This window comes from Gasterosteus aculeatus, chromosome 20 (assembly GCF_964276395.1).
Source record: "Gasterosteus aculeatus chromosome 20, fGasAcu3.hap1.1, whole genome shotgun sequence".
Classification (NCBI taxonomy): domain Eukaryota; kingdom Metazoa; phylum Chordata; class Actinopteri; order Perciformes; family Gasterosteidae; genus Gasterosteus; species Gasterosteus aculeatus.
Genome location: NC_135707.1, coordinates 14,675,707 through 14,691,012, shown reverse-complemented (window position 1 = coordinate 14,691,012; position 15,306 = coordinate 14,675,707). Strand labels below are relative to the sequence as shown.

General features: G+C 40.4%; 1 protein-coding gene and 1 long non-coding RNA gene across 5 annotated transcripts; one reads left to right on the top strand and one right to left on the bottom strand.

The window, feature by feature from the left end:
• Positions 1-4,990: 4,990 nt before the first annotated feature.
• On the bottom strand, positions 4,991-7,091 carry LOC144389457 (uncharacterized). The gene is made up of 2 exons (XR_013453542.1): positions 5,220-7,091; positions 4,991-5,126 (listed from the first exon to the last, which is right to left on the bottom strand). It is a non-coding gene; the product is annotated as an uncharacterized LOC144389457 (long non-coding RNA).
• Positions 7,092-8,314: 1,223 nt separating this feature from the next.
• ncoa7a (nuclear receptor coactivator 7a) lies at positions 8,315-15,094 on the top strand. 4 transcript variants are annotated; one of them, XM_040165632.2, is made up of 9 exons: positions 8,315-8,439; positions 10,203-10,269; positions 11,063-11,112; positions 11,832-12,027; positions 12,861-13,013; positions 13,288-13,440; positions 13,548-13,643; positions 13,816-13,889; positions 14,100-15,094. In XM_040165632.2, the coding sequence occupies exons 2-9, from the start codon at positions 10,255-10,257 to the stop codon at positions 14,236-14,238; spliced, it is 876 nt and encodes a 291-aa protein (XP_040021566.1). In that variant the 5' UTR covers positions 8,315-8,439; positions 10,203-10,254; the 3' UTR covers positions 14,239-15,094. The 4 variants fall into 4 exon arrangements, with proteins under 4 accessions (XP_040021566.1, XP_077950265.1, XP_077950264.1 ...); XM_078094139.1 differs by lacking the exon at positions 8,315-8,439 and having other exon boundaries at positions 10,182-10,269; positions 11,863-12,027; XM_078094138.1 differs by lacking the exons at positions 8,315-8,439; positions 10,203-10,269 and having other exon boundaries at positions 10,486-11,112.
• Positions 15,095-15,306: the final 212 nt, after the last annotated feature.

Sequence of the window (15,306 nt, the reverse complement as noted above, 5' to 3'; positions counted from 1 at the left end):
TTACTCACAACCACACGTACTGTAGAATAGGAACTTGCACAGATTACCCCAGTCGCTGAGGCGTCATGCCACAAGGAGTATGTAGTATGTAGTGTTTAGTGTATGTAGTTCTGACTAAAGCATTTAAAAGAGCATTGTTTCTTTAGTGCAGGCTACACGGACATGTTTGATGTGGACACATACATTTTACTCGGACTGGAAAGGATCGTCTCCATAAATCTCGATTTTCACCACCTTTCGTACGTTTCAGTTGTCTGCATTTGTGACCACACTGTGACACGATAAGAAGCACCTACCCAAGCTACTGCGCCTGAAAAATCCCAGGAGGAGGACAGTCTGATGGAGATCAACAGTCACACAGGTTCACGGCATCAATCGGAATGAACCTTGGAATGTAATACCTCTGTTGCATGTCATGTGTTTAACCGGAAGAATTAGAGCCGGACACTTTTAACAGCTCTCACCAGTAATGTTGAGCTTATGCACGACAGAAATTGGTTAAAAAAACAACAACTACAATATACGGTTTATGAGCATTATAACATGCTCATAAACTATATGTTACAATGAGCATTGTATCTATGCATCTATAAGTTAAAACCTGCAGTCTGGAACTTCTGAAAACAATCGGTCCCTCCCCATGAAAGCAGGTACCATTCCTTCCCGCAGCCTCTGACAGCTGAACAATAGCTGGAGTAATTCCCCTTTATTCAAATAGCAAAGCAGCTTTATTTCCCCGTGCAAACAAAATTTCCACAGCGTCGCACGTGTTGGGTAGCAATGCATTCAACAGCACATGCATCATAAGCAAAACAATGTAAGTGTTGTAACTTCATCTCAAAAGGTTTATTCCAAAACACAGGATTCACATGGGGTCAATTTTAGAATCATACTTTGAATGTATTGCCATGTGTGTCGGTTTGAAAAAAACAATATCTCACTAATGAATTGTCTAATTAATTGCATATGGAACAAGCCATTTGTGCAGCGCTTTGGTTTGGCATCGAACTACATATCAAATACCTTAAAACCTGTTTTTGAAGCAAGGGAATTTTCCATTATCTTAGTCACCGATGGTAATGGCGTGTTTATTAGTGGGCACGTGTCTGTGTGTGTTTACAGGAACATACTGAGGGAGTTATGCAGTAAATGAGCTGCACCAGCTAGCAATCGAGCTTGTGGTGGCCGCCTTGATTATATCAAGAAAACCTCCAAAGTAACCGACATTATACACTGATTTTAACATGTTATCCCCATGTGGATAAGGTGACAGTATGTGTATAAGTCGTAGTACTAATTATTGTTATTTAGTCATGTATTTATGTTCATGTATAAATACATGTATATATAGTAATTCATGTATATATTTGTAATTATTTATTTATTTTTGTCCAATCTGTTTTTTTTGTAATAATCTAAGCTCCGAGTGAGTGACAGCAGGCTGTTTGATGAGTGATTATAGAAACCGGCACATTAACTTATTTTTATTGGCATTACAGCTCTCAGGATGAGAGAGGCCGATGGCGATGACACAAGAATAAATGACACAGGCAGAAGTGTGGCTTCTTCTGTCAGCGTCTTCTCAAGCAATGTAATTATGTAATAGCATAATTACATTACATTACAAATTAGTTGCTATTGCAATGTAATAGCAACTAATTTCACATTTGAGGTGAAAGCATCTCCACATGTCTACATTTTTGCCTGAGAAACATGCTTCAAAAATACAAACAATACAAATTCACAAACCAAACCATAAAGGCTTGCATTAATATCATGGATTGAAGAAGGCGCCTCTGCTTCATTTGTACAGCAAGCGGCTATCACGTGCTAACAGTGATTTTAAATACAAATTGTAGTCAAATTAGCATACTAAGTCTAAATCAACCCAACAGAACATAACATAACGAATTGATTAATTTAATCACAAAAGTATAGTAGATGTATAGAAACCAGATAAAACGAGGGGGGTTACGTAACGTTACACAGGGCTACTATCATCCTAACAGCGCATCACACATGAGACAAATGTTCTTCATTTCAAATTAATTAAAACAAACACAAATGTGACCATACATTTTGTGTGCGTCACAATGGCATTTGGTTAAATAGGATGAAATACGTTTTGTAAATGATCATAAACGTGTTCATGTTGTGTTTTCCACAAAGCTCATTGAAAAATGACGTTGCTATGCTTTTTGTTGAGGAAACCAGTGCTATGCTTACATCCAGCTCAATACTGAGGCAGATGTTCAGTACTGTCCCACATACAGGTACGCTGACAACATCAAGCTTAGATTGTATTTAGAATTAAACACATCCTTTCTAGTCTAGAAAGTAGTAGTAAAGAGTACTGTAGCGACTCTCGCTAATGAAGCTCCAGACAATGGACTCTTTTATGGTTTTTATTAATCGAACAGGCTACTGTGGGCCGTAGTCTACGCCGAACAACAACAAGCACCTCCGACACAACGCACGCTCCCGCGTTACCTACTACACCCGCACCCAAACACCCCCACAACATGTGCCCATAGGTGGCACCAGGATAACTGGCGTAACGTTTACTGAACCACTAAAACATAGTAAATTGAGGCTCCGCTTACCAGTCCGTTACAGTACATTTGTTATTTAATCGTGAATTGTTGAAAATGTATAAACAACGTATTCAAATATCTACTATCTTCAACTGTAAAGTACTAGCGTGACAGAACGATCGTTTCACCGTATCAGACGCTGCAAATGAGCAAGACAAGGAAAAGGTCCCTGAGAATAATACAAGGCTGCGAGCGAATAGTCCTTCTTGTTTAGGAAGGAATATTCCTTCATTTCACTTTTATTTTTCTTTGGCGTGTGAAGCCTCCTCTCTCCACTAGATGCCTTCGTTGAGCTTTTGAAGGTCATTTCACTTTGCACATTGCACGTACAACTCTTCCATTGTTGCCTCAAAGTAGATCACACACACACACGCACACACACACACACACACACACACACACACACACACACACACGCTCCTGTCAGACTTCTCTACGCCCACAAGGGATGTCTAAGAACATGCTGATGAATCCCTGTGACACCAGAAGTTGCCAGAATTATGACATGAAATGACTGTCAGTCTCATTTACTCACGTTCTACTATACAAAAAGGGAAATGTTCCCTCCTTAAAGAGCCACTCAAAGAAATAATAAATATAGTACAACTAAAAATAACTAAATCTTTTCTTTTCAACAGTTTCAGTCTACCAATGTTGAATTCTACTAGTTGAAACATTTGTACTGCTCCACGACTTTGATTTGATCTTTGAATGTTCTGTTCTGTATGAGGGGCCGTTTAGGACTTAACTATTGACTTAACTTCTTATCTGAACAGAAAGTCCAGAAAAGAAACATATATTGAAGAAGGGCGGAAGACTCTGCGCTTTTTCGCTGTTCAAAAGCTGCACTCTTTGCTTCCGTCTTCCGGTGTAACTATATGCCCCCGTACGCTAGTAAGATTTCATTTATACAAAGTACTGAAACACTCTTACATTCACTAGTGAAACGCTCGCACAGCCACGACGGAAATCACTTGTATGAACACATTGCTTGTACATTTCAGAGCATAGCCTACATACACATGAAAAACGTATACATACACATTCGAAACATTTATACAAATATATGTGAAACACTTGCACATGGATATAAACTTTTTATATCTTTGAAATCATATGCAAGAGATTCAGTTATGAATGTTGCTAAGGAGCGACACGTTTTTCAGAAGATCAGCAATTGTGTGGCCATGCTGACAAGCTGCAAGCTACACGTGTCATAAGCCTCGACAAGTCTCTTCAACCACAGCGGTACCAGGGGCAGTTTTCCCACATTGCGCCACAGTGAAGACGTATTATACAAGTATCGACAGATCCTGCACACCCACATGACAGCACGGAACGCTCACAGTAACCACTGCTTCCTTGCATGAAACTCAACTCGAACTCAGCAACTGAATGAGCACCTCTGGAAAACTGCTGACGGTACATGACCGCAAAGTCTTATCACTGTGCGACCAAAACCCAATGAACCCTCAGTCAAAGATGAGAAAAAAATCAACTTTGCTGTTTTGTAATTGGGTTGTGTTCAAGTGCATTTTAACCCTTATAACAGCTACTCAAATGTCTCTGGATCATTTTAGGGGTTGTTATTAAATTTGCATGGAGAATAATTTGTAATCTGCATGCCATGAGGATTGAACAACCATATCCTCAGACTTACATCTCAATATGAATGTACTTACTGTAAGATCAAAGAATGCGTCTGAATGATCCCGTACTAAAACCTCTCTAATGTTGCTCTGCTTCACTCTATGAGTCTGGGCACACGTCACGAAGTACAACTGTATCATTCCAATGGGATCTTTGTGAGTCAGAAAATGAATTTTTGCAAACACTGTGGGCAGAAGTCTCAGAAGATTGACTTCATTATGACGCAGAGATTATACATGTGAACATTGTAGTTGCAGCGATGCATTCATTCTGTTAATATCTATTAAATTATACTCTTCATTTGGGTAATGTTCTTTTCAAGGAGGGGCCAGAGCTGGAGGCCTGAGCACTGCAGCCTGCACACAAGTTAAGCATTGTGTGTGGCGACCGACAAATCACTTAACAGTGACACCTCCAATGGAAGGCGGATGTTTGCAGGCAGGTGGAGATTAACCAAAATACATTATGGTACAAATATCCATTTTGACCAAGTTAAGGGATCACCAAAGTTATTACAATTCATCATCCAAGCACCATGGATATCTGTGCAGTTCATAGTGAAAACAGTCGGCGGATTAAGAAAGTAATTCAGATTCATCGTCTGGGGACCATGAATGTTACAAACGATATAGTTTTTCAGTGCTGGACTAACAAACATGCTCCAAGCGTGGCTCAAAATAAAAATGGTTAATATATTTCTGTCACGTCCCTCTGATGGAACCCAAACGCAGACCAGACCAGATGGGTTCAGGTGAAAACAAAGAGTCTTTATTGACACTGTGCAGGAGTAGTCCAACGTGCAGAATGGCGAGTCAAGGTGAGGTGGTGGGGGTGGAGGCGTCTCCGTGGCCAGGCGAGGTTGACGGGTTCCCAGGTGCAGAACTAGAAAACAGGACAAAAGACAAGTAAGTGTTTCTCAAGGGGATTCTCGGGATCTCAGTAAGTAGCGGTGGTAGCGAATGCAGGCACACGTACTACTTCGTCTAACAATCCGGCAAGGACTGGATGTCGGTCTCAGCTTAACTAGGGTGGCTAATCAAGATCAGGTGTGTTGGCTTGATTGGCCGCAGGCCTGGAACTCTCCGCCTCTCCACGTTGCTCGGCAACCATGAAAAACAAACAGACAATAGGGAAACATGCTCAGGGAGCTGGGGTCGTGACAATTTCATTGTTAGGATTGAATATTGATTATCAGCAGAATAAATATAGGTCAATTTTGTCATGAAAACCCCTTTCAACGTTGAGTCCTCTTTTTTTGGTTTAGACCTTTTCAGATTTGGAACGAGGTTTCAGTTTAATTCTATAACGGAATAAGCAGCGGATGCATTGGGAACCTACGCACATTTCCTAGTATAAATCTTCCTTTCATCTTGCACCGACTCAAATTTCCCCCGAATCGAAGTCCTTGTTTCAGAGAATGTGGCAAGAATGGCTTTGTTGTGGTCTTTCTTAACCTGCGTGTCCCACAATGCATCTGGTTCTGTAAGTGGGTCACTGGAGATGTTACTCTAAGAAGCATCCCGGATTAACCCTAAAACAACAGAGTCAGAATTACTACACCTTTAGTCAGGCCTAAAACTACTTACTGTTATATCCTCTGTTTCATCACAGTGTCACTAGAAGTTAGAAAGTACACATTCTAGTGAGAAAGAATGAGTATAGATGACATATACAATCATTTAGATAGCAAGTACAGCATAGATGGATGCTCACGCTTTTGAAGGTAGCCTACAGTAGAAAAACACACACACACACACACACACACACACACACACACACACACGCACACACTAACTCTACAAAAGCAGTGCTGCATCCGGTCCAAACCAGTTTTGTGTGCTTTGAAAGGAAGTGGATAGAATGATGAAAAACAATGATCACATTATACATTAATATGTGAAATAACTGGAATATTACAAGTTTGTATGTTTTCACTGAAGAAAGCAAAGTCACCAATTTTGCGCTTCACAAAAGTAGCACTGTTGCTATCTCTCGCTCACTCACTCATGGTGGCGATCGCCGAAAAAGAAAAGACCGGAACAGCGTCCGTTTGGGGAAGTGCTGCCTTTAACAACCGATTGTAACATTATTGATGCCTCTCGGAAATTATTGCTTAATTATTGCACAGCGGCCAATTATGTTTGTCAGTCAGCATCAATGAAAACAGCACTGTGGCAAATGGCTTCCACCACACTTAGCAATTCAATATTAAGTTTAAGATTTCTATATCAAGTGTCCAGTAATATCTCGATTTGAATTGGTCCATGTTTGATACGTTACGTATAGATGATTACTGGCATAACCTATTTACCTGCAAAGGCACAGCAGAGTTGTGCTTTTTGACGTACGTGGTGTGGAATACAGGATCGGGTTTGGGTTTTTTGCTTGTACGCAATGAATGGACGGTAAACGCACTGCTTATTCTGCCATTTCTTTGTATGTGATTATGCGTAACGGCTGCATTCGTCATTGTAACATCTAAACAATTGGAATAACACACATATTGCATCTATAATTATAAGAATAAACAGTAAAGATACGAATACAAGATTATCACATAAAATTATTTTTATGTTTGGCAGTGCCTACACTGACTGCACGTCATTGCCAAACATGTAGGTTAAAAACTTTTTTCTGTCCTCGCTATGTAGCAAATACAATCACACACACACGCACATACAGAGGAAGACACACAACCTGAACAAAGGCACATGCAACAACCACCTAATGGACTTTTGGACAGTTGAAAATCAATTCCGCTGCAGGGTTCGACTTGTGGTCACGTCACTTTAAATGACCCCCGCACTGCTTCATTTTAGCTTAATACAGACTCCGACAGTAAATATGGATACTTGAATGATATAACGCAATTATACCAAGATGTAAAACAAAAACTATATAGATTGATATTTCCAACATATTTTCATTATATACCTACTTATTAGCCACTGACAAAACAGCCATGAGATCTGCTGTTTGCATGCTTTCTTTAAACCTTGCAATAGCTATAGCTCCTCAACCAAACATCAAATGTGGTAAAAATGTCAGATCACCTTATTTACCGTAAAAGCAGGTTAGTTTTCAGTGATTCTTGCTTTACAGGTGTCTCACTAGGTTCTACAGCTGCAGAGACAGGAAGCAATTGAGCTGAACTCAGAATAAAATGTTGAGGTTCAACTTTGGGCCTTTAAGATAATTTGGTTTGATTTGCACCACATGGTTCATTTCATTGGAATGAGCTTCCATTATAAAACGAGCATTTTCACTGTCAGAAAATGTAGATGGTTGTGTTGTAAATATGTTTTATACGTTTATATGTATATCAAGCCAACAATGTCAGCAAAATGTTTGTGGTAAGAGGACGGTCTGGCAAAAGCACAAATGGACATATGAAGTATCTTCAATTTCTATCAACTACGCAACATCCTTAATATTAGCATTCTAGCAGTGATTATCCCCCTTTTAATACAATCTCAAACCGTGCAAAGCGTGTTTTGGAGGTTGATATACTTGCACCACACACAGAGTCACCCGTCTGCAACTCGCAAATCATCAAATGCATTTGAATTCCAGGCTGAGAAACGTTTGCGTGATTGTTTGTGTGCGTGTGTAGTGAACCCAAAGAAACGAGCATGCTGGCTTGTGGAAGATTTTTCCGATGCCTGGCTGGAAGCATGCAGGGGCAGAGAGCATTTACAAGAACTGGAGGAGAGTTAGAGCAACAATGGCTCTGCCCTAACTGCCACAACCTCCTGCCAAGGAAATAACAAAGGTATGTTGTGGGTGTGGATGTGTCTGAATGTTTGCTTATGCACTGGGAAGTCCCACAGCCTTTGGGACTAGATTCCAAAAATATCGGGACAGGAATTTGGCAGTTATTAAACTGACCATTACCTATTTCAGTAATTTTGTGTTACTGTTGTGCAAAATAACTCCATAAAGTCTTAAAAAATATTGGAGCAGTCCTTGTACAAACAGTTCTATCTGAATGTATGTAAATGTGTGAATTATTATTTCACAAACACTAACTACTGAATAAAATGAGAAAGAAGATTCTTTCAACAGCTTTGTTAACTTATGGTTCGGATTTGAGTTGCCTGGACAGCCAGTGGACCAATCTGCACTGTGGGACGTTGCTTGTTTCGATGTGCAGAAGGCCACTTGGAGATGCTACTGTTTGGCAGCTCCAAATGAGGTCAGTCGCTGAGTGGAATCAGTTACATCAGAAGGGAAAGTATTTCTTCATTGAAAGCGTCCTACTATCATTGAAGGTCTCCCGCAGCTCTGCTCAGGACAAAACAGCCGCCTGGCAGTTTCTGATTTTTTTTTCTTTCCAATAACACATCGTCAAAACACACATGCACCTCGGTTGTATGATAGCTGCCCTTTGCATGCATGTTTTGTCATATGTGTATTGTGTAAATGTGATTATTATTCACATAGTTTTTTTAATCTTCATTTTGCTTTGGTGACAGGAAACACTGCAAACCATGCAGGTGGCGTTATTTTCAGTTTTAACATACAGACTTCTACCGTCATGGAAAGCAGTGGGCTGATTTTAAAAAGACAGGAGATGAAAGAGCAAAGAAATGTCTCTCGTTACCACACCTTTTCCCCGTGTGAACATTTAATTTACCCATGTCATAACTGTCGTTAGAATAAAATCCCACAGTCTTCACAACACAGAGCATCAGACAGACTTAAGCTGGGATGCAGTGGAACTGACACGTGTGCATGCTGAGGTGTTCGTGTTTGAGAGTTGGCACATGCGTGTCGGCTGGTGTTGCACATATGCATTTTTCTATCTATGTTTTTAAGTGTGTGTATAAAGCCTGTGTGCTTGCTTATCGATCTTGTCTTGTGTGTCAGAATTGATCTCTTCCATTCTACTTCTCTTGTGTAAGAGCATCAGGACTAATTGTTGACCCCACAGTGCCCCCATTGTAATCTGCTGACCTGGTAGTTGAACATGAACACTCTTTGTTTGAGCACTGCATTCTCATTTTTAATTGAGTAAAATACGGCCCTGTCAATTTGATGACAGTAACTTTGATGTAGAGGCTGAAGATTCTGAAACATGACGATAAATACTTTAACTGAATAGAACTTGACTTAATAGAGCAGAGTATTTTGAAAGCTTTAGTCATGCAACTGAAGACACACAATAGGATTACTGCTTTAACAGCTCAGCATGTTCGGATAAACTGGCCCAGTGAGTTTATTTGTTTTACCCAGTTAATGACTAAAGATAGTAGCCCACAATAGATACTGATCAAATCTGAATGGCTTGTATTGACTATTGCTCGTGCGTAGATGTCAAGGAGTACCACTGTGGTTTGCTGCTTTGATTAAATCTTGATTTGAGGGCTTGATGGATTGAATAATTCTGATACACAGTGATGACTGTAAAGATAAGGGCCTCAAACGATAGATTACACCAATGTTTGTGGAGCCACCCGTGTCATTTCCCTGCAGTCAGATCAACCCTGTAAATACAGCAAACTATAGAGGTACAAACAGCATGAACATGAACAGCAGTTGTGTTGGCTGAATGGATCCAACACACCCGTGTGAATGTGTTTATCCTCAACAATTCCTCATCTTCTCAAAACCCCGGAAGCTTCCAAATCAAACTGCAGAGTGTTCTGAGTGCATCTATCAGTGAAACCGACATTTTAGACTAGCGGAATAAGCTGTTAACAACTTCCCTTTTTGTATTGTTCAAGAGCAATTAAAAAAAAGAAAGGAGAAAGAGAGAAATGAATGTGGCGTAATGCAGTGGGGGAGATAATTTAAATAAAAAATGAATATTACAGTGTGAAATACTACAATTAAATGCATTGCAATCAAATTTAAAGGTATGATTTTACATTTGAGAAAACGCACACATTTGCTTTCTTGTCAAGAGTAAGATGAGACAATCAATAGCCCTCTCCTGCGTGTACCATCAATATGAAGGTCCAGCAAACAGCCTCAGCCTTAAGCAGACATCCAGCAGTGGACATCCAGCATGGCTCAGTCCAAGGTAAGCACCCACAACTATTAGCTTACAAATGCAGTGCATGCAAGTATTAACATTTACGTATCAAAGGTAAAAGCAACCATTTTTTAGAAAGGTGACCCACAGCATGATATATTATTGGGATTTCTGTTATTTAGACAAGTGTTTCTAATGTTCTGTTAAATGTATTTGATTGAAGTCGAGCTGATTTTTACTTCACTGTAAAACAATGCATGTGTCTTGTTTGGTTACTAAAGGTTTTTAAAATCTGACAATGGAAGGTAATCAGTACCGCATGAGGTATCAGTAAGATGAATGTAGCTGTCTTTAAAAGTGCAAATGTTTTTCCCTGAAATGCAGATACAACTGTAGTTCCTCAGAATCTACAAACATGTTCATGTAATTAGTTTAGTTTTCACCTCTGTTGAAATGGGAAGAGACACAAGTTATCTTAACACAGACGGGAAGAACAAAGAACAGACAATCAAACTCACAGACAGACAGGCGTTTAACCTTATTTGGTCACGGAGCCTCTACCTTGATACAGTGAGAACCTCGAGCCAGATTTAAGGACAGAGACCCTGAGCAAGACAAGTTAATGCGTCCCCCTTCTGTGGCTTCAAGGCCCCATTGGGAAATCCTCATAGGAATATGTCCAGGTCACGTAAAGCTGTCCAGGGAGGGTTTATGGTCAAAGGGGGTTATCTCAGCAATTGATCCACCGGTACAAAATGCTGCCGATGGCGGCAATTCAGAGAGGACAGGCAGCTTCAGCATTGAGACACCAAAACCATCTACTCTCTCCTTGTTCTTACAGTTCACACCTCATCTTCAATCCGCCATGGGAGTAGTCTACAGCGTCGGCGAGTAAGTGAAATGCACCACGGGAGAGCTGTAGACATTACTGTGCTGGAATGTGGTGATGTAATCTTGAGCTCAATCAGACAGTACTTTGGATTGCTTGTTTCAACACAGTTAAACAAGATATGGGAGTCACACTGTTAAAGTAATTTCATAGTTACGCGCGTTGCTGATTTGGTGTAAGAAGAGAGGTTAAACACCAGCGAGAGTAATAATGGGTTCGTACTCCAGTAATTAATTGCCTAGAGGTGGCTCTCTTTTGGAAAACCAGAGGAGTTGGCAGATTCCAACATAGACTCCAGAAAGGGGCTTCCGGATGTCCTCAGACATCCTTAGCGCATCAGGGTTAAAACTCAGTGAAGCATTCAGAGAATGCTTCACTTTCCCGCTAGTCGTGTCCAGGCACGGTTAAAAGCATAATTGAGTAATGTGAAGGCAGTTGCTCCACTTCCCTCTTTTTTTCTATCTGAAAGTAGGTTGTCATGAATGCTTTAAAGTTGCGGGCTCATTAAAGGCTTATTTTAGGTTAAAAAAAAGTATTTACTGTGCTGCAGTTAATATTAAAAACACAGTTATTATGCATTAGATTCTTTTTTCAATGTCTTAACAGACATTGTGTCATATTAACTGCATAGTGGTATTTGCTATTCACATTTAAAACTATTTGTTATAATATAATTATAATGAATTTACATTAGAAAAACATTCTCCTACTGCTTCGACAGGGTCGAACACCTCTCCACTTTCTTCGTACAGTGGTCGCCAACAATCTACACAAAGGGCAACAAGAAGTACCGGCAGCCCTGCTACCTCGTCAAAAAGAAACATCAGAACCGTTATCTGGTTGTGGTAAAGAGGAAGGTGGCGGTAATTAACCGGTTCTTCAGTAACTCTGTCAACTCCACCAATAAAAACTGGAAGGTAGGATATGCACAAACACACAAACACACACACACACACACACACACACACACACACATGCATCCATTTATTGCTCTTCAACTGCAGGATGAGATCAGGACAAGGCAATAAAAACAGTTTAAACATTTGTGGAATTATCTCAGTAGTAGTTCAGATTTACTGTAACTGAGGCCCCAGATGCTTTGGCAGTTCTCCCAGAGTTCAGTTCTCCATATATAGACAGTCTATCCGTTACTCCCCCCCATTTTCCCGAGCAGCTCTTCACTTTCCTGTTACAGAGAAACGGAACTGTTAGAAGTCCCACAGAGTCACTGCTGTTAACCAATGAGACGCCCCTCTACTCAGACTTCAAACCAATAGCATTTCAATGCAGAAAGGGAAAGCAGCTCAGGGATATAAAATGCATTAATGCTTCCCGCTTTGAGAAACAGACATGTGGCATTGCAGAGTGCAGAGCTTGACAGAGAAATCAGAAACTATGAAGCTGCTTCCAGAAAATGTCAAGGTGCTTTATTTTGCCAGTGACTGCATGGAGCCGTATGTGGAGGTAGGACTGCTATGCTGCATGTTACCGCTTAGACAGATGTTTTGCATTTATCGGGTAAAATATACTTTACTTTGGGGGTAAGAAATGTGAGCCTTCATCCATACATGCTAGACAGCTTTTCATCTGGCAATATGAAATGAAAGCTGTATTAACCACCATTTGCTGGTGAAATAGAATATTTTTCTGATTAAATTTGAAATGAGTCTAAATGAGTTATTCAAGCACAGGTTGCTGTATGTAACGTAGACGTCGTTTTCATTTAGTAACATGGCTTGTCCTCCAACAGATTATCACAGTGAAGGACTCTAAGCGCAGCCTGAGTTTGTGTAGCTCAGAGTACTATGACGAAGAAGAGCCTGAGTACCAGGAGGAGGTTGAAGATTCTCTCCCTGTCCTGAACGACCAGAGCCAGCTGCTGGATGACCAACACCTGGAGCGGGTCAGTGTGCAAGTACACCAACACACTCTGCTTTTATCTTTTGATAGAAATCTTAAATTGCATGCCATTAATAGTGCATGTGCCAATTATTCCCCTTTGGTTTTTCAAGATATTGAATCACGTTTTGAAAATCACTTGTGAATCAACACGAGTAGCCATTGCACATTTCCAAAGAAGTAGTTGGTTCGGCAATGATTTCCTCCATCGACAGACGTTTTTGGTGCACACCCTTTCAGTCAGAGCACTTTTGGTTAACTTCTCCTTTTGCCAACAGCTCGCTGCCCAGATGCCAGCGAAGACCTGGGGCTATCCATGGCAACTAGTCTACAGCACGTCCATTCACGGGAGCAGCCTGAAGACGCTGTACAGGAATATGGCTGGCCTGGACTGCCCTGTGCTCCTGGTCATCAAAGACATGCACAAAAAGGTTTGCATTTGGAGCGCGACACTACAAGGAGCTTCTGTAAACAAAGGTTTAACCCCGATTAATAGTACATCTGTGAGTTACATAACTCGATGTCTCGGTCATTTCAGGTGTTTGGGGCTTTTTCTTCCGATCCATTCAAAGTCAGTAAATACTGCTATGGCACCGGAGAAACCTTCCTGTTCAGCTTCAACCCTGACTTTCAGGTACGAGACGAGTTTCTTACTGATACTAAATAATTTCTAAGAACCTACGTGTTTGTATATCAAGTTTCCATAATTTACTTTATTTCTTTCATTTTGACGTTATCACCAATACCAGTATATCGGCAGAGTTTGAGTACAAAGGTCTTATGTCTTTCATTTGGCATTTTCCCAGGCGTACAGGTGGAGCGGCGAGAACTCCTACTTTGTGAGCGGCAATTGGGAATCTCTGCAGATCGGTGGAGGAGGGTGAGTTATGTGTGCATTCATTTCCCCTAAAATAAAGAGATGCTCATCAAGATAATGGCAGCAGTTAAGCCTCGCATTGTCAAGAAGAAAAAAAGCAGGACTATATTGTAATCACTTTAACTACTACATTTGAGATATCAGAAAGTAAAAAATGACCAGCGTTCACTGCATTTGAAGCCTAAGTGTCTTTTTGTGTTGTCTCGTCTGCAGGGGCGGATTTGGCCTGTGGCTGGATGCTGATCTGTACCGCGGCTCAAGCTTCTCCTGTCCCACATTCCAAAACGAGTCCCTCTCCACCCAGGTGGACTTCAATGTACTAGACCTCGAAGTCTGGACTGTGCAGAACTGAAGGCGGAACATTTGAACAGACGAGCCAAAGGAAAAACCCACTAACCCAATTTGCAAAGCGTTATGACTTCAAGGGGTATGTGTGGTTTTGTCTCTGCACCTGGTCCAGATAAGCTCACGTCCAGTAACAGAATCCTGTTTTGGAGGTTCTTGTGCTGGACTTTCCCTTTATGGTAGTTGGATCTGTGCCTTTAAAAGACAAAGAGGTGAAATCAAATCCTGTTGTTCAGGGTCCTGCTGCACTAAATTACTGCCTAGTCAGCAGTAGCACTGCGTTTTAAGCCCTCCAACCCTGTTTTGTGAAGAGCATTACAATACAAAGTTCACAGTAACACTGTTGAATAAAACATATTGTAACTACTGTAGGCACATTCAGGATTTAAGGAAAGTATTTTTCTTTTTCTGTCCAACAGCCATGTACATTCAAGATACATGTTTGTTTATAGAGCAGACAAAACGATAATTAAATACGTCATGGTAGAAACACTGTGACATTATGGGACCTGCAAGTACACATCCAGATTCTAATTGTACATGTTGTTCTCTAACATTTAAAAAACTACTGACCTTACCACTCAGGTTGAAAGTATTGCACTATATATAGCGTCTAGTATTTTATGTATACAGTTTGTTTGAGGAAGAGCTCTCAAATGTTATCAACTGTCACTTCTAGTTTAGGAAGGTTTTTATGCTTTTAAATAGGCAATTTTAAGAAAACGTTATTGTTGTTTGTTTGTTTCAGTTTTTGTTTATTTGTTGTATATGACTGTACACCAGGCGGTGCTGGCACTGCCAATGTTTTGTTGAACCATATTAAACATTGTCTTTCCTGGTTGAAGACATTTTTTTACTGAAAAGGCTGTTTTTTTTCCTCATGATACAAATAAGACTTATATTGGAATTATCATATTTGTGTGACTAATCAATTAATGATGCTACTGTATTTCTCTATAATACTGCACATAGCTATGCAAAAAAAGGCATAGAGTTAACTACAGAACACATTCCCCCATTGAATAGTCACGAAAACGGACGAAAAATAGAGTAAAACACTGAAATGACAAAAAGT

Bases quoted from the DNA above. Each gene is read 5' to 3' on its own strand.
- ncoa7a (XM_078094138.1), top strand. From the start codon at position 10,844: ATGCGTCCCCCTTCTGTGGCTTCAAGGCCCCATTGGGAAATCCTCATA. The intron at 13,644-13,815 runs GTACGAGACGAG...GCATTTTCCCAG, and splicing joins GCTTCAACCCTGACTTTCAG to GCGTACAGGTGGAGCGGCGA. The intron at 13,890-14,099 runs GTGAGTTATGTG...TCTCGTCTGCAG, and splicing joins CTGCAGATCGGTGGAGGAGG to GGGCGGATTTGGCCTGTGGC.